The following is a 19,540-nucleotide window of genomic DNA, read 5'->3' as shown; positions in this document are numbered from 1 at the left end:
CTTTCCTGGGTGCAAGCTGCCCTTGGTGGGTAATTATCCTCTGCATCTCTATGCCCTCAAGTCTTCCTGGGGCCAGCCTGGCTGGGCAAATCTATCCAATTCAGGAGTTAGTCAGCAGGGACTTTTGGCTTTCATCCTCCTCTACCATCTGTAACAAAGGTGGATTCTGACCTTCACCTGTCATGCTGTCGTGATTAGTCTTATTTATTAATTTGTTTAGAACCCATTTGGGAGAAGGGAATATTAATTATTAGGGCTACCAAAAACCCCTACATACTGAAACAAACACATATGCAAGGCACACACACCTCATATGTGAGTAGAGAAAAGAATCTAGAAATGTTCATCTCTGACTAGTATAGTTACAAGTGACTTATTTTCTTCTTATGCTTTTCTACTTCAGATGAATATTTTTATAAATAAATATGGATTACTTTTTTAAATCAGAAAAAAACTAACCAAAATAAACTTTCTTTGGGGGCAATTAAAGAGGTTCCTGGGACCAAGTTTTCAGAGGAAATTATGAGCTATGTTTTAGATACATGTCTAACAAAATTAAAAACAGAGTTACAAAATGACTGTCTCCAATCATGATTACAAAAATGCAGATAAAATTGTCTTACCTTTTTTACAGACATTTCATAATTACTTTCACTTTACTATTTTGGCTACCTACAAGTTACCAAGTAGTGACAAAAATTACATCACTCTCTAATCTACATGGCCCCTCTGGTCTATTTATTCAATATAATGAAAATATAAGATTATACTAACTGCTTAGTTATGATGTGTATACATTTGACTCAGTAACAGCAGTCTTATATTTTAAACTGGAGGGTTTTGGTTCGTGACTGATTTCCTTTTTTTATCTAAATATCAACACACACCCATAAATATTCATGTAAGTTTTCTTCTATCACATTCAGGGGAAGATTCTTCTGTTTTTACTCACAAGTTAAAATGTTTTAAAAATACTTGCAAATCTTTGTAAGTAAATTCTATGTTAACTCAATTTTAATTTTCCTTCAGGCTTCCCTGAGCAACTTTGATCAGTAACTAAACCTAAGAATTTTTTCGCACATTATTTTCATCAGTTACATTTTTTCCTTCTATATGTTAATGTCTATGCATTGAGATAGTGCATAAGTTTTGCCTTTTTCAGGATACTGCACAAGGTCTATATTTCAAAATTAGAGTATGAAAGCAAGGATCTTTTGGATACAATTTAAATACCTAGGGTACAAATAAATTAAACCGTTGAAAGTTAATTCAACAAATCCTATACATGCTTTGCATCCCAGTGAATCCACAGGTAAGGAAGAAAAAAATCCTTTCCTGCAAAGAGCACATGACAGTGACACACAAACTTTTTTGTCCTTAGTCAACTTCGGCAGGATGAAAGTTTACCTACTTCATCTACTCCCATTTCCAGTGGCAAGAGAACACAGGGTTTAAAGATCTACTGTAGATACAGTTTTGAAAAGATTATAATCCATTTTAACAATAAGAGTAAGGATCATTTACTTTTTAAACAGCTTTATCAAAGCATAACTTAATACCATAAAATTCACCCATTTTAAGTGTGCAATTCAATAATTTTTAGTAAATTTACAGAGTTGTGCAACCATCAACACAATCTAGTTTTAGAATATCTCCATCAGGATCATTCATTTTTGAACCATAAAGCAGTGCAACACAGCAATTAGGAGTAAAGGTTCTAGTGCAGACTGCCTGGCTCCACAATTTACTAGCTGCATGACGTTGACAAGTTGTTAAACCTTTCTCTGTGGTGCTTTAGTTTTCTCATCTAAAATATTTGGTTAATGGTAGTACTTACCTCACAGTATTGTCCTCAGGGTCAAATGAATTAACATATATATAAAGCACTTAAAACAGCAGCTGGCACAAAGTAAGTGTTCAATAAATATTAGCTATTATTAGTATCATACACTTGAAAGTCTATTTATTAGAAAACAATAGGCTAAAAATACTATTGATGCAAATAAGCATTGTTCCATATTGAAGGCTAAATCAAATAACCTATAACAACACATTCATTTGATAACAATGAAGCTCGATTAACAGTAATTTAAAATTTGAAAACAAGAGTAACAGCAACCGAAAACGAAATTAATCCAAGATAAAACCTATGTTGCTCTGATAGCATCCATTCACCCATTTATTCAACAAACATTAACTGGGAGCACATACTCTATACCATGTTCTTAGGCACGGGGAAATAGCAAATAAGACGAAAAGTCCCTGACCTTATGAAGCTTAGGGGGAGACAAAATGAATGAGAAGGCAAATGAAAAACGAAACAAAGTAATTACACAGTGTTAAGTGCTATAATGACAATGAAACAAAGTAATGGGACAGAGAAACAGGAGCAGGAAAAAGCCAGCAGAGTAGTACTACTCTAGTCAGTAGTCCAGTCTGGCTCTAGAACCAGTCTTTTAAATCTATATTCTCAGCTACTACATTGCTTGATGGCTCTTTGAGATGACATTTCACCAGAGGCCAGAATGAGAGGTTAGCAGCCACACTCAGGCCAATAACCATGGCAAAGGCCTATAGGCAGCAAGGATGACAAGTACAAAGGCAACAAGGTGGACAAGGCCTAACAATACTTGAAGAACAGAAAGAGGCCAGCTAGCTCGGAGTTTCCTGAGCATGAAGGAGAATGGTAGAAGGTGAGGTTGAAGAGATAGGTAGACACCAGAATCTTGCTTTATTTCACTATTTGAATTACCCATTCCCTATTCAATAGCGTGAGGCAATGTTAGGTCAATAACTGGACATTTCTGCAGCCTGGGGAAATTCACCATCACCATGGGTTAAACTACGGCAACTATGTTATTAAAAAGATGAGATTTTTAAGTGGAAGATTAATTTTTTTTAAACATTTGACCTAATTCTGTTATTTGAATGTCTTCAGGATCTACATTCCTAGATACATTATCTTCTAGTCCATAAATACACCATCACGACTGTGCAACAGCATCATGGAGAGAATGGTATCTGATTTGCCTTCTTCACTGGGTGAGATCTCCTCCAGTAGTGGGGGGGCTTGCAGGAGAGACAGACAGGGCAGAGCAGTCAGTATAGAGACAGGCATGTAAAGTAGTAAAGTAGAGGATGATGAGGAGAGAACAGAGTATAAACCTAATCTGATTTTAGAAAGAAGTTTTTCTATTTATGGAGAAAGTTGCGGGAGATACTCAAAGACAGGTTAAACACAAACTGAAAGGCTGTAGGTGTCACTCTGCAGAAATGTGAACTATCCTCAATATGTCGTAAGCACCGAAGCAGTGATTATTGTATTGAACATGATTTAAACTGGGGCTGAGTCAAACAGAGAGGATGGACAGAGAAGAGAAAGGATAACCAACAACAGAGGTGAGAGGTGATGAAAGCTGGAAGTAGAGTGAAGGCAAAAGAGATGAAACTGAGGGGGCAGATGTGAGGGACACTAAAACATAGAATTTATAGAAGATAGAAAATATTCTGAAGTTCTAAATGGAAATATAAATTAAGAAAACCAGCAAAGTCAAAAGGAAGAGTGAGTTCTAAAGGAGATGAGGAGTTCTGTCCTGGTATTTTGAGCTTAACATCCTGGCGGGGTTCTTTCACAGGCAAGTGAATGCGCCTCCGGAGTGTAGAGGAACATGTAGGATGGAATTAAGAGCCACAGATTCAGTCAGCAGTCACTGCAAGTAATGATAACTGAGCTTAAAATAGTTCATCTGCTTGACAGGAGACTAGGAAAGATGATGTCCTTTTACTCTAGTATGGAGACGGTGGGAAACACAGCCAGTGAAGGAGGCTGAGAATAATAAGGACAAGAGGGTAGTGATTGTCACACATGTCAAGATTGCCTCGTTACCTGGAGTTCAGAGGGCAAGAGTTTCAAAGAGTTTCAAAGAGTGATACTGTCAATAAGGAGAAAAGAGACTGTAAAAAGACAGCTGAATTTGGTGCTTAGAAAGTCTTTTTAAAAAAATCCTTAAAAACACTAAAAGAGATTGTACCATGTTTCCTGATAAATCCTCAAAATACCAATTTTCCAGCTCCTTCAGGGCCTTTGAAAGCAAACTGGATGGGGTCTCTGTTTTGTTCACTGTGGTATCCCCAGAAGCTAGAATAGTACTTGGACGAGAAAAGGTGCTCAGTCACTTTTGTGGAGTGAATGATGTGACCTCTCTACTTTCCCTCCACGTATCAGCCCCTCCTGTTCTTCATTTCCTTCCTATTGGGCTAGCAGTCCATGATCCCACACAACTTGACCAACCGTCTTATCAACATCCTAAATTAGATGGCCCCAACATCCTTCTATTACATGTTTCCTATTTTTCTCTCTCTCTGCGAGTTTTAGGATCTTCTCTATAACCCCTGTGTCCTGACATTTCATGACGTATGGTTTGATGTCTTTTTCATTCACTGTGCTGAGCACTTGATGAGCAATTCCTACCTGGAAAAAAAATCTTTTCAGTTCTGAGACTTCTGGGGGTAATGTCGGGGGGGCAGTGGGAGAAGGGCAGTAGTAATTATTTCTTACCTAATTGTATCCTCTCTCCTCTACATTTTCTGTTTCTAAAACTTTCAGGTCAAATATTGGGCCCTGAATTGACCCTTAAGTCCATCTTTTCTTTCTCACTGTGCTTTACGCTATTTTCCAGGAGATTTCCTTGACTATTTCTTTCAATACTCCCATGGATTTTCCCCCAAGTATCACCTATTTATTTTCCAAGAGCTCTTTCTTGAACTCTAAGTGTTCAAAAAATTTTTGTAATATTCTGCTTTAGTTTCATGTCTGCAATATTCTCTTCCCTCTCTGAGAATATTAAATATAGAATTTTGTCTTGAAATATTCTTCTGTTTCCTACATTGTCTCTCTCTCTCCCCTCTGAGGTTGCTTTAGTCTCTGTATTTCTTGTTAGAGGATTTCTTCAAATATCTGGTGATCCTTGTCTGTTCATTAATATATAAGAGTAAGGTACTAAAAACTGATTAGAAACACTATGTCAGGGGTCAAAATCTTCTTCTGTAAAGGGGCAGACAGTAAAATATTTTAGGCTTTGAGGGCCATATAGTCTGTTGTAACTACTCAACTCTGCTACTGTACTGCAAAAGCAGCCATAGATACTACAAAAATGAATGAGCAAGGCTGTTCTAATTAAATTTCATCATGGACACAAATTTGAATTTCACATCATTTTCATGTGTCATGAAATATTTTTTCTTACTTTGACTTTTTTATGAACCATTGTGGTAGGCAGAGTAATGCCTCCCAAACATTTCTAACCACCTAATCCCTGGAACCTATGAATATGTTACCTTACCTGGCAAAGGGGAATTAAGATTTCAAACTGAATTAACATTGATAATCAACTGATCTCAAAATAGGGCAATTATTCAAGTAGACACAATGTAAGCACAAGGGTCTTTAAAAGTGGAAGGCGGAAGCGGAAGAGAAGGTCATGGTTTTGCAGAGTGAAAAGGACTCAACTCACTGTTGCTGGCCTTGAAGTTGGAGGAAGGGGGCTATAAGCCAAGGAACGTGGGCAGCTTCTAGAAACTGCAAAGGGCAAGGAAATGGATTCTCCCCTGAAGCCTCCAAAGGAGAAAACAGTCCTGCCAACACCTTGATATTTAGTTCAATGAGATAAGCTACGTAAGTATAAGAAGCCTGTGTTGTTTTAGCCACTAAGTTTTTGGCAAATTTGTTACAGCAACCACAGGAAAACAATAGAATCATTTAAAAATGTAAAAAACATTCTTAGCTTGCAGGTCATACAAAAACAGGTGGTGGGCTAGATTTGGCACATGGGCCGTAGTTTGCTGACGCCTTGTGTAAGCACTTGCACCAGACTGCCTAGGACTGGATCCCAGTTCTGCCACTTACTAACTGTAATTTTGGGTAGGCAACACAACTTCTTTTTGTCTTGGTTTCCTCACCTGTAAAATAATGATAGTAACTACTTCTATCATAGGATTGTTGTAAGTATTAAATAAAATATTACATGTAAGGTACTTAAAATACTTTAAGTCAATTACCTGGTTTCTAGCTTCTAAAGTGTATTGACTTCTCTATTCTGCTGTCATCTCCTCTCTAATTCTCTTTGTCTGTATGGATTTATGCTTTAAAAATGCCTTTTCTGTCATTTTAGTGGTGTTTCAGGAGGGAACAGAACTGAATGAATGTGTTTAACTTACCATATTAGTTATGGAAGTCTTAAATTCAATTATTTTTCCTGCCCTCAAAAAACAAGGATAACAGGGACTTCCCTGGCAGTCCAGGGGTTAAGACTCCATGCTTCCAATGCAGGGGGCATGGGTTTAATCCCTGGTCAGGGAACTAAGATCCCACATGTGTGCGGCCAAAACAAACAAGAAAATACAAGGATAACAATCATCTACATTTAAAAGAAAAAGTTTTAACCTGATTTTTTCGAAACCAGTATATTCCCATTTTTACAAATGTTGCTTCCAAAAATATGTGACATTTTACAAGAGCATTATAAGTAAAACTTTAAAGCTTTCATTAAAATAATTGACAAATTAGAACTTAATTTCAGGGCCTGCAAGTAATTTCACACAGTTTTGATGGTTTATTTGTATTTTGAATCGATGACATATTTTTTTGAAAAATGAGCTTTGAAAAATACACATGTTAAAAACTCTATAGAATAAAAGTTGTATGCATATGTTTTCTCTTGAATGTTTATTTAAAAAATAATTATAATTCATATCTACTGAGGCACACTAACCGATGGATATATAAAGATCTTCTTTATTGACGATGGTTGTATTTCCATACGTTGAATGACTGGCTCTAGCAGGGATCTACATTCTTATCTTCCTAAGTCATACTTTTAGTCTCCAAAGCATCTGTCACACTCAAATTCATGACACTTTCACAGCCATAATTAAATAGCATCCTGAGATCTAACTTCAACATTCTATAAAAACTGTATATCGCCTAGGAGCTAAAAAGAAAAGAGGAAGAAGACCAACATTTATTAAAACCTGCTATGTGGGCTTCCCTGATGGCGCAGTGGTTGAGAGTCCGCCTGCCGATGCAGGGGACGCAGGTTTGTGCCCCGGTCCGGGAGGATCCCACATGCTGTGGAGCGGCTGGGCCCGTGAGCTATGGCCGCTGAGCCTGCGCGTCCGGAGCCTGTGCTCCTCAACGGGAGAGGCCACAACAGTGAGAGGCCCGTGTACCACAAAAAAAAAAAAAAAAAACCTGCTATGTGCCAGTCCTGTTCTGGGTGCTTTAAATATATTACCAAATATATTCCTCAAAATAACCAGACAAGGTGGGGATCATGCCCTCATTTCATGAATAAGGAAAACGAGTGTGTAGAGAGCTTAGGAAACTCAGGACTGATGGAATGAAAGCCCCAAGTAATGTACAGTGTAATTGTACGTCTCAGGTGTCATTTACAAAAAATGTGCTATAGAACTATGTAGTAGACTTTCAGCTCTCCATATATATTTTCTAAACTCCAAGTATTAGGCCTAATGAAAAGACAGAAAACTATATTCGAATTTTTAACATGACTCTTTATATTTTTTACAGAGACACACCATTTTTTTCCTCAAAGGAAGGTATTGGAACCATTTTATAAATCACTTGATTTTTAAAAATTGTTTAAAAATATCATTTTTTCCTCTATAATGTACTTCTCTCCCCCCAATAGTCAATATTTCACTGCTTTAACTTAAATAACTAATACTGGGTGAAAGCTGAGAATTACTGTTAAGTGTGATCGGTCTTTGCAAAAAGAAGGGAAAAGACACCTTTTTGTCATTTGTCTCATTCTCGGTGAGATGGTAGGTTCTCAAAACTACCACCAGGTAAAGTGTTCCTGATCTAGGAAGATAGCTAGATATATGGACAGACATAGAGCTATGGAGAAAAGTGCAGAAAGATACATACCAGGTAATTTACAAGCATCATGAGTTAGAGATAGGATAATAAGAGTAGAGGCAATTAATAAAACGGTAATAGTAATAATAATTTTGTGAAGTGTATATTTCATGTTTGTAAAATTATGATTCCATTTAAATAAAGGAATTTTGAAAAAGCCAATTAGAACTATATCTATTATTACAAGGCTGTCCATGTTACAGTCTCAAATAAAAAAAGCAAATTGTAAATTCTCCATTATAAAAACAAAACATTTTACTCTGTGTCTGTGTGTGTGTGTGTGTGTGTATATATATATATATATATATATATATATATATATATATATACACATATATATGTGTGTGTGTGTGTGTGTGCGTATATATATACACACACGCACACACACACACACAAATAAAGGGAAAGATGTAGAAGGCCATAAATCAAGCTAATCTTAACTTGGGTTATCTGAAGGTGACTGGAGACATTTAAAGATTTGTGGAACACTGGATGCAAGCTACTACTGGTGATTTTATTTTCTGTATTCTTTCTGCTTCATACCTGTTCTCTTATTCACCAGGGGCTTATCTGCCCAGAAGCTTATCTCCTGGTGTGATTACTAGTTCTTGCCTCAGCTTTCTCTGAACCATACCAACCATTCTCTAGTATGGCTGAGAGAATGTGGACACTGATCAACCTCTGAGCTAGAGAAATGTCTCTGCAGTGTCTCACAGGCTTGAGGCTTTCCTGGTAAGGGGTTGTAGCGTGTGCTCATGTTCCTAATCTGGGCTGGGGTTGCAGGCCAAAGGAGCAGCAGGAGGCAGTCAGGTGGAGAGCGGGTCAAGTTGCTGGTGGTACCCTATTGCCAAGTCAAACTTCAAATATTATTCCCTCCCATCACCTGGATCTAGGGAAAGCAAAACTCCATGAAGACGATGGGTCCTCATTTTCCTGCCAAAATCTTAGTAGACAAAGAGTGACTGCAGTACAAGGAAGTACAGCATGTTCTTTTAGTAAAGAGTCTAGCATATTGTAGACTCCTGATAGATATTAAAGAGCACTAATGCTGCTTTGAGCAAAATATGTCCAAAGAATTCGGTAGGTGTTTTTATTTGAACAGAAGAAGTCATTGGGTATTCATAAGACTATACAAGCTGGAATATTTTAAAAGCCAGAAATTATACGTGAGAGAGACATGAAAACAATTTTTAAAAATCTATCTATGTTAGGGCTTCCCTGGTGGCGCAGTGGTTGAGAGTCTGTCTGCCGATGCAGGGGACATGGGTTCGTGCCCCGGTCCGGGAAGATCCCACATGCCGTGGAGCGGCTGGGTCCGTGAGCCATAGCCGCTGAGACTGCGCGTCCGGAGCACAGTGAGAGGCCCGCATACCGCAAAAAAAAAAAAAAAAAAAAAAAATCTATCTATGTTAACACAGATTATGTGTTTCTACATCATTAAAGATACATGAAAAATAACATCAGTATCTCCCTCTCTCCCTCTCTCTCTCTCATATCTCTATCTCATTATGCTTTCATATAACAAGGATAGTACTTTATGCTACTAGTTTTTAATGACTTCTTAGAAATAAACTGACAATTCAATAAACAAGTAAAATATATAGTATAGTATGTCAGAAGATGATCAGCCCTATGGAAGAAAATAAGAGGGATAGAGAGTGCCACTGGTGGGGTGAAGGTTGCAACTGTACATAGTGTGGAGTCAGGGAAGGCCTTGCTGAGAAGCGAAAATCTGAGCAAAGTACTGAAAGAGGTGAGGGGGAAAAGCCATGTGAACACCTAAGAGAGAATGTTGGAGGCTGAAGGGTTCTGCATATGCAAAGGCCCTGAGTCAGGGGGCATGCTGTTACCTCTCCAACGTCATCTCCCCATATTCTGCACCTCCCTCACTTTACTCCAACCAAGCAGTGGCCTCCTCGCTGTTGCTCACATAAGTGCTGCTGAATGGGGAATGAGGGATAAGGAAGGCAGCGCAGACCTGTAGAAGCTCCTCTGAACTGGGCTTCCTCTCAAATTTAAAGACAGCCCAGCATCATATGACTGAGAGGGTTGCTGGGCAAACAAACACTCCTCTTGAGCAGCAATGTCCAACAGAACTTTCTGCAATGATGAGAATGTTCTCTATCTGTGCTGTCCAATAAGTAGCTAGTATGACCGAGGAACTGAAATTTTAATTATATTTTATTTTATTTTTTTAATACCTTATTGGAGTATAATTGCTTTACAGTGGTGTATTAGTTTCTGCTTTATAACAAAGTGAATCAGTTATACATATACATATGTTCCCATATCTCTTCCCTCTTGCGTCTCCCTCCCTCCCACCCTTCCTATCCCACCCCTCTAGGTGGTCACAAAGCACCGAGCTGGTCTCCCTGTGCTATGCGGCTACTTCCCACTAGCTAGCTATTTTATGTTTGGTAGTGTATATATGTCCATGCCACTCTCTCACTTTGTCACAGCTTACCCTTCCCCCTCCCCATATCCTCAAGTCCATGCTCTAGTAGGTCTGTGTCTTTATTCCCATCTTGCCCCTAGATTCTCCATGACTTCTTTTTTTTTTTTTTTCTTAGATTCCATATATATGTGTTAGCATACGGTATTTGTTTTTCTCTTTCTGACTTACTTCACTCTGTATGACAGACTCTAGGTCCATCCACCTCACTACAAATAACTCAATTTCGTTTCCTTTTATATTTTATTTTAATTATTTTAAATTGAAATAGATGTGGCTAGTGGCTACTATACTAGCCAGCATAATTCTAGAATAAAGGTAGGTCTTGAGAACACAGGAATTTATCACTGATAGACACTTTACTTCTAAGAAAAGAAATACATTTCATTTAATTTGCTGAAGTTCAATTGGTCTAATGAAAATTCTATGATTAAACATGGCAATTGTGATAGCTTTACTTAATTGTCACAAAACATGTATTAACCATTATCCGCCATGTAATTCTTTGGCTACTGTGTGGGAAAAAAAACATTGTTATTAGGGTTTCTTATCTCAGCTTTAGTGTTTCCCTGTAGATGACTTACTATTGCTAAAGTAATAGTTAAGAGCATTTTTTAAGCTGTTTTTTTAATCAAACTGCGTTTCCTGCTAGCAAGTTTTTTCCTCTCAATTTGATTTGTCTTCAGGTGACACACATACACATGCAGGTTTAAAACTATGAATGAAATATGATGAATAGGATGTGGTATAATTAGATTTACCTTCATGTATTATTAAATAAACAGAATCAAAGTCTGTGATTAGAAGAATGGCTTAAAAGATTTTGCCGGGGGGGGGGGGAACTGGCATTCAAATAGCTTTGGTTTCTACAAAATGGGAAATAGGAGATATACTAATTATTTCAAGAGATGTGCAAGACCCATCTCTAGAAACTATACTGAACTTTATGAAAATATATGGTTTCTAAGAAAAGGCATATATATATATACCAAACACATCACTATTAAAGCTAGATAAGAAAACTTCATGTTTTAAAATTTCTATGTTTAAATCAACAGCACCCAGAGACGATGAAAGCTAGGAACTAAAAAATTTATTGCTTTGTTAAAACTCAGTTTACAATTCAAAGGATTTTTTAAATCTCTGAGCTGTTATGAAGCATTATGGGGTTTATAGTGGAGATGAAAACAGAAATAAAAAGATCTGACAAACAGAAAATGCCAAAGATATTTCCAGCAATCTCAACATGGACTCCTTTTTCCTATCACTATTTTTTACCTTATTCCAAGAAAACTGACTTTAACTCATCTGCCTGAAAAGACAACTAGGTTTCCTGGGGCACCTTTCAAAATGTAAGTGTTTGATAGGCAATTTTATTTGAAAGAAAATTATTTTTATATTTGTTAAAAAGAACAAGAATGTAAACTCTATGAAGGCAGAAAATTTGGATAATCTACAGTATTTGCAGTGCCCAGAATAGTGCCTGTATGTAGTATGTACTTAATATTTATTAAATTAAAAATTTGACCATCACCTTTTATTAAAATAACTGGGGCTTCCCTGGTGTCTCAGTGGTTAAGAATCTGCCTGCCAATGCAGGGGACACAGGTTTGAGCCCTGGTCCAGGAAGATCCCACATGCTGTGGAGCAACTAAGCCCGTGCACCACAACTACTGAGCCTGTGCTCTAGAGCCTGTGAGCCACAACTGCTCAGCCCATGCGCCACAACTACTGAAGCCTGCGCACCTAGAGCCCGTGCTCTACAACATGAGAAGCCACTGCAATAAGAAGCCCACGCACCACAATGAAGAGTAGCCCCCGCTCGCCGCAACTAGAGAAAGCCTGTGAGCAGCAACAAAGACCCAATGCAGTCAAAAATAAGTAAATAAAATAAATTTTTTTTAAATTATAAAAAAAATAAGATAATTTGTATTATAACATTAGTGTAGATTTTCATTTTAACTTTGGTAATCTAGAATCATTCCACTTAAAAATTCTTGTTTTACCATCTATGCATACAACAAAACCCTTTTCAAAGCTTATGGTAACTCACAAAATGAGCCAAAGGCTATTCATTATCTTATTCATTATTTCTGTGGTTAAAGAATTCTATGATCCCTTCCAATTCCAAAGTTTATTTATTCTAATAATGACCAAAAACTGAAAAGAAAAAAAATCTGAAACCTATTCAAATGGAATGTCACAGAATGTCAAAACAAAATATTATTTAAATTACTAAAGAAATAATTGCATAACAACTGATGGATTGTCCTTGCTATTTCATGGTTTTCTCAAATCTTTTAAAGGGTATTTTCTAGTGCTCTGCCTAGTCTTGTTTTATATTACTGTCAAATCCTTCGCTTTCAAAATCAAGTATACTGAGATGTCATATAATAAACTGCATTATGCTTTTTAAATTTTATACCAAAAGATTTAGCTTATTTTAAAAACAAAATCTAATACACACTGGAAAATACTGAGCTGGAATGTTTGCTAAAATGCTGTTTACTGCAACAGTCCCAATGTTTTATCAACTAACACTGAAGTTTAAATTAGAGCTAAACTCAGGAAATTGACCTTCATAATATTTTAACATGATGTTTGGCTTTGTAAGGTGGTTTTCTTCTAAGAAAAGAGGACTTAAATGTCCTTAACTTACAGTCAAATTTCGGTCCCAGATCTGTATGCTTCCATTCTGGCAGGCAGCTGCTATGAGGTTTCCATCTCTACTATATGTACAAGTGGTGGGAATTACTTTTTTACCCTGCATTGTCCGTGGTTTAAACACACTTTTTTGCTTCTTTGGATTTTCAACTTCCCATGTCCTCACAGTCCTAAAAAAGAACACGGAGATCTTCATTTATAAAAAAGAAAGGATTTTAAAATACAAAAGAGTTCACAAAGACTGCTTCACCTTTTAAGCATATAAATCTAATTAATGTTTTTAAATTTTTATTTAATATTTAAATAAATATTTAAATAAAATGTGCATTGTAAAACATTCTACGCTTATAAATGAGATTACCCACTAAAATAAAGTGAACCATCCAAATTGTGTTGTCATGAAATCAAATAGCAAGTGGCAAATTCCACTTTAAATCTGTCAGAGCTCTTAGTTCTGACCCTCTAAAGCAGCAGCTTCCAAACAATTCTGACTATACACTCTGATCAGTAAAACTGCTGAACATAATACACCCCCTACATACACACATTAATTTCTAAATTACATGTGTTAATGTACTGCTATATAACACACACCAGAAAACAAACTGAAAAAAACTGGTCACTAAGAAAGAATGATGTCCTGCTCTAGGGCCCAGGCAAATATCTCATGTCTCTGGGGGAGGCTGACTGCCTCAAGTTTCCACCAAGTAACCACTAATAGCAGTCTAGAGCTGGAGCAGAGACAGAACGAACACCTTCCGGCTCACAGCCCCAGGCAAAGGAGTACTGCCACTGAGGGAGGCTAGAATAAAATCTGTATGAGAAAAAAAAATACAGAAAAACCAAAGACTAGCAACTTCTTTGCAGAAACTATCCAGGCTAAACCACTACAGACCAACATCTCTAAAGTTCTGAAAGAAAAAAAAAGTCAATCTAATATTCTAAAGCCAGAGAAAACATATTTAAAAAGAAGGTGAAATAGAGGCTTTTTCAGATAAACAAAAGCTGAGATAATTCATTTCCATCAGATATGGACTACAAGAAATGTTAAAAGAAATTCTTCACAAAGAACAAATATGACACAAATGGAAATATGAATTTACACTAAGAAATGAAGAGTGCCACATATGGTAAAAATGAGGGTAATGTAAAAGACATTAAATGTAAAACATTTTACATGTTTAAATCTCCTTAAAAGATAAAGGGCTATACAGCAAAAATAATAACATATTGTGAGGTTTGTAACATATGTTCAAGTAAAAGGTGTGACAGAAATAGCACAAAGGTTGGGAGGGAGGAATGAAAGTATACAGTTTATACTATATTTGAAATGGTAAAATATTATTTGAATAGAGACTTTGCTACATTAAAGATGTATATTACTAACTCTCAAGCAATCGCTAAGACATTTTTTATAATGAAAATATAATAATGGAGAAAAATGGAAAACAAAAATTAATCCGATCTAAAATAGGAAAAGGAGGCAGCTTCAAGATCGCAGAAGAGTAAGACGCGGAGATCACCTTCCTCTCCACAGATATAAAAGAAATACATCTACATGTGGAGCAACTCCTACAGAACACCTTACTGAACACTGGCAGAAGACCTAAGACCTCCCAAAGGCAAGAAACTCCCCCACGTACCTGGGTAGGGCAAAAGAAAAAAAAATAAACAGACAAAAGGCTAGGGACGGGACCTGCATCAGTGGGAGGGAGCTGTGAAGGAGGAAAGCTTTCCACACACTAGGAAGCTCCTTCGTGGGCGGAGACTGCGGGTGGCGGAGGGGGAAAGCTTCAGAGCCGCAGAGGAGAGCGCAGCCACAGGGGTGTGGAGGGGCAAAGCGCAGAGATTCCCGCACAGAGGATCGGTGCCGACCGGCACTCACCAGCCTTACAGGCTTGTCTACTCGCCCGCCGGGGCGGGCGGGGGCTGGGAGCTGAGGCTCGGGCTTCGGAGGTAGGATACCACAGAGAGGACTGGGGTTGGGGTCGTGAACACAGCCTGACGGGGGCTAGTGCGCCACAGCTAGCCGGAAGGGAGTCCGGGAAAAGGTCTGGAGCTGCCGAAGAGGCAAGAGACTTTTTCTTCCTTATTTGTTTCCTGGTGCGCTAGGAGAGGGGTTTAAGAGCGCTGCTTAAAGGAGCTCCACAGACGGGCGCGAGCCGTGGCTATCGGCGCAGACCCCAGAGACGGACATGGGACACTAAGGGTGCTGCTGCGGCCATCAAGAAGCCTGTGTGCAAAACAGGTCACTATCCCCACCTCCCCTCCCGGGAGCCTGTGCAGCCCGCCACTGCCAGAGTCCCGTGATCCAGGGACAACTTCCCTGGGAGAATGCACGGCGCGCCTGAGGCTGTTGCAAAGTCCAGCTGGCCTCTGCCTCCACAGGCTCGCCCCGCAACCGTACCCATCCCTCCCCCCCGCCTGAGTGAGCCAGAGCCCCCAAATCAGCCCGTCCTGTCGGGGCTGGGAACAGATGCTCTTAGGAGACCTACACACAGACGCAGGGCCAAATCCAAAGCTGAACCCCAGGACCTGTGCGAACAAAGAAAAGAAAGGGAAATCTCTCCCAGCAGCCTCAGGAGCAGTGGATGAAATCTCCACAGTCAACTTGATGTACCCTGCATCTGTGGAATACCTGAATAGTCAAGGAATCACGCCAAATTGAGGAGGTGGACTTTGGGAGCAAAGATATATTATTTTTTCCCCTTTTTCTCTTTTTCTGAGCGTGTATGTGTAAGCTTCTGTGTGTGATTTTTGTCTGTATAGCTTTGCTTTCACCATTTGTCCTACGGTTCTGTCCGTCCATTTTTTTTTTTACTTAAAAAATTTTTTTCTTAATAATTATTTTTTATTTTAATAACTTTATTTTATTTTATACTCTTTCTTTCTTTCTTTCTATTTTTTCTCCCTTTTATTCTGAGCCGTGTGGATGAAAGGCTCTTGGTGCTACAGCCAGGAGTCAGTGCTGTGCCTCTGACGTGGCAGAGCCAACTTCAGGACACTGGTCCACGAAAGACCTCCCAGCTCCACGTAATATCAAATGGTGAAAATCTCCCAGAGATCTCCATCTCAACGCCAATACCCAGCTTCAATCACCAACCAGCAAGCTACATGCTGGACACCCTATGCCAAACAACTAGCAACCAGGAACACAGCCCCATCCATTAGCAGAGAGACTGCCTAAAATCATAATAAGTCCACGGACACCGCAAAACACACCACCAGACATGGACCGGCCTACAAGAAAGACAAGATCCAGCCTCATCCACCACAACACAGGCACTACTCCCCTCCACCAGGAAGCCTACACAACCCACTGAACCAACAACCCCACTGGGGACAGACACCAAAAACAACGGGAACTACAAACCTGTAGTTGCGAAAACGAGACCCCAAACACAGTAAGTAAAGCAAAATGAGAAGACAGAACAACACACAGCAGATGAAGGAGCAAGGTAAACACCCACCACGCCTAATAAATGAACAGGAAATAGGCAGTGTACCTGAAAAAGAATTCAGAATAATGATAGTAAAGATGATCCAAAATCTTGGAAATAGAATAGACAAAATACAAGAAACATTTTAACAAGGACCAAGAAAAACTAAAGAGGAGACAAACAATGATGAACAACATAATAAATGAAATTAAAAATTCTCTAGAAGGGAACAATAGCAGAATAACTGAGGCAGAAGAACGGATAAGTGACCTGGAAGATAAAATAGTGGAAATAACTACTGCAGAGCAGAATAAAGAAAAAAGAATGAAAAGAACTGAAGACAGTCTCAGAGACCTCTGGGACAACATTAAACGCACCAACATTCAAATTATAGGGGTCCCAGAAGAAGAAGAGAAACAGAAAGAGACTAAGAAAATGTTTGAAGAGATTATAGTTGAAAACTTCCCTAATATGGGAAAGGAAATAGGTAATCAAGTCCAGGAAGCACAGAGAGTCCCATACAGGATAATCCAAGGAGAAACACACCAAAACACATATTAATCAAATGATCAAAAATTAAATACAAAGAAAACATATTAAAAGCAGCAAGGGAAAACCAACAAATAACACACAAGGGAATCCCCATAGGTTAACAGCTGATCTTTCAGCAGAAACTCTGCAACCCAGAAGGGAGTGGCAGGACATATTTAAAGTGATGAAGGAGAAAAACCTACAACCAAGATTACTCTACACAGCAAGGATCTCATTCAGATTTGATGGAGAAATTAAAACCTTTACAGACAAGCAAAAGCTGAGAGAGTTCAGCACCACCAAACCAGATTTACAACAATGCTACAGGAACTTCTCTAGGCAGGAAACACAAGAGAAGGAAAACACCTACAATAACAAACCCAAAACAATTAAGAATATGGGAATAGGGGCTTCCCTGGTGGCGCAGTGGTTGAGAGTCCGCCTGCCGATGCAGGGGACATGGGTTCGTGCCCTGGTCCGGGAAGATCCCACATACCGCGGAGCGGCTAGGCCTGTGAGCCATGGCCGCTGAGTGCCTGCGGGTCCGGAGCCTGTGCTCCGCAACGGGAGAGGCCACAAAAGTGAGAGGCCCGCGTACCACAGAAAAAAAAAAAAAAGAATACGGGAATAGGAACATACATATCGATAATTACCTTAAATGTAAATGGATTAAATGCTCCAACCAAAAGACACAGACTCACTGAATGGATACAAAAACAACACCTGTATATATGCTGTATACAGGAGACGCAGTTTAGACCTAGGGACACATACAGACTGAAAGTGAGGGGATGGAAAAAGATATTCCATGCAAACGGAAATCAAAGAAAGCTGGAGTAGCATCTCATATCACACAAAATAGACTTTAAAATAAAGACTATTATAAGAGACAAAGAAGGACACTACATAATGATCAAGGGATTGATCCAAGAAGGAGATATAACAATTGTAAATATTTATGGACCCAACATAGGAGCACCTCAATACATAAGGCAAATACTAACAGCCATAAAGGAGGAAATCGACAGTAACACAATCATAGTAAAGGACTTTAACACCCCACTTTCACCAATGGACAGATCATCCAAAATAAAAATAAATAAGGAAACACAAGCTTTAAATAATCCATTAAACAAGATGGACTTAACTGATATTTATAGGACATTCCATCCAAAAACAACAAAACACACATTCTTCTCAAGTGCTCATGGAACATTCTCCAGGATAGATCATATCATGGGTCACAAATCAAGCCTTGGTAAATTTAAGAAAATTGAAATCGTATCAAGTATCTTTTCCGAGTGCAATGCTATGACACTAGGTATCAATTACAGGAAAAGGTCTGTAAAAAATATAAGCACATGGAGGCTAAACAATACACTACTTAATAACCAAATGATCACTGAAGAAATCCCAGAGGAAATCAAAAAATACCTAGAAACAAATGACAATGGAGACACGACAACCCAAAACCTATGGGATGTAGCAAAAGCAACTCTAAGAGGGAAGTTTATAGCAATACAATACTACCTTAAGAAACAGGCAACATCTCAAATAAACAACCTAACCTTGCACCTAAAGCAATTAGAGAAAGAAGAACCAAAAACCCCAAAGTTAGCAGAAGGAAAGAAATCATAAATATCAGAAATAAATGAAGGAAACGATAACAAAGATCAATAAAACTAAAAGCTGGTTCTTTGAGAAGATAAACAAAATTGATAAACCATTAGCCAGACTCATCAAGAAAAAAAGGGAGAAGACTCATATCAACAGAATTGGAAATAAAAAAGGAGAAGTAACAACTGACATGGCAGAAATACAAAGGATCACGAGAGATTACTACAAGCAACTCTATGCCAATAAAATGGACAACCTGGAAGAAATGGACAAATTCTTAGAAATGCACAACCAGCCAAGACTGAATCAGGAAGAAATAGAAAATATGAACAGACCAATCACAAGCACTGAAATTGAAACTGTGATTAAAAATCTTCCAACAAACAAAAGCCTAGGACCAGATGCCTCCACAGGCGAATTCTGTCAAACATTTAGAGAAGAGCTAATACCTATTCTTCTCAAACTCTTCCAAAATATAGCAGAGGGAGGAACACTCCCAAACTCATTCTACAAGGCCACCATCACCCTTATACCAAAACCAGACAAAGATGTCACAAAGAAAGAAAACGACAGGCCAATATCACTGATGAACATAGATGCAAAAATCCTCAACAAAATACTAGCAAACAGAATCCAACAGCACATTAAAAGGATCATACACCATGATCAAGTGGGATTTATTCCAGGAATGCAAGGATTCTTCAATATACAGAAAACAATCAATGTGATAAACCATATTAACAAATTGAAGGAGAAAAACCATATGATCATCTCAATAGATGCAGAGAAAGCTTTTGACAAAATTCAACACCATTTATGATAAAAAACCTGCAGAAAGCAGGCATAGAGGGAACTTTCCTCAACATAATAAAGGCCATATATGACAAACCCACACCCAAC

At 38.4% G+C, this 19,540-nt stretch overlaps 1 protein-coding gene across 2 annotated transcripts in view; it reads right to left on the bottom strand.

The window, feature by feature from the left end:
- The window catches only part of WDR70 (WD repeat domain 70), a 308,244-nt gene that overhangs the window by 95,751 nt on the left and 192,953 nt on the right, over positions 1-19,540 (bottom strand). For both annotated transcript variants that reach the window (XM_079916599.1, XM_079916598.1), the window contains exon 10: positions 13,048-13,222. In XM_079916599.1, coding sequence (XP_079772725.1) covers positions 13,048-13,222 — 175 coding nt within the window. The remainder of the gene's footprint in view (positions 1-13,047; positions 13,223-19,540) is intronic.

Source organism: Stenella coeruleoalba (assembly GCF_951394435.1).
Source record: "Stenella coeruleoalba genome assembly, chromosome: 3".
In the NCBI taxonomy this organism is placed as follows: Eukaryota; Metazoa; Chordata; class Mammalia; order Artiodactyla; family Delphinidae; genus Stenella; species Stenella coeruleoalba.
The sequence above is the reverse complement of the archived record's forward strand: the minus strand, read 5'-3'. Positions and strand labels throughout refer to the sequence as shown.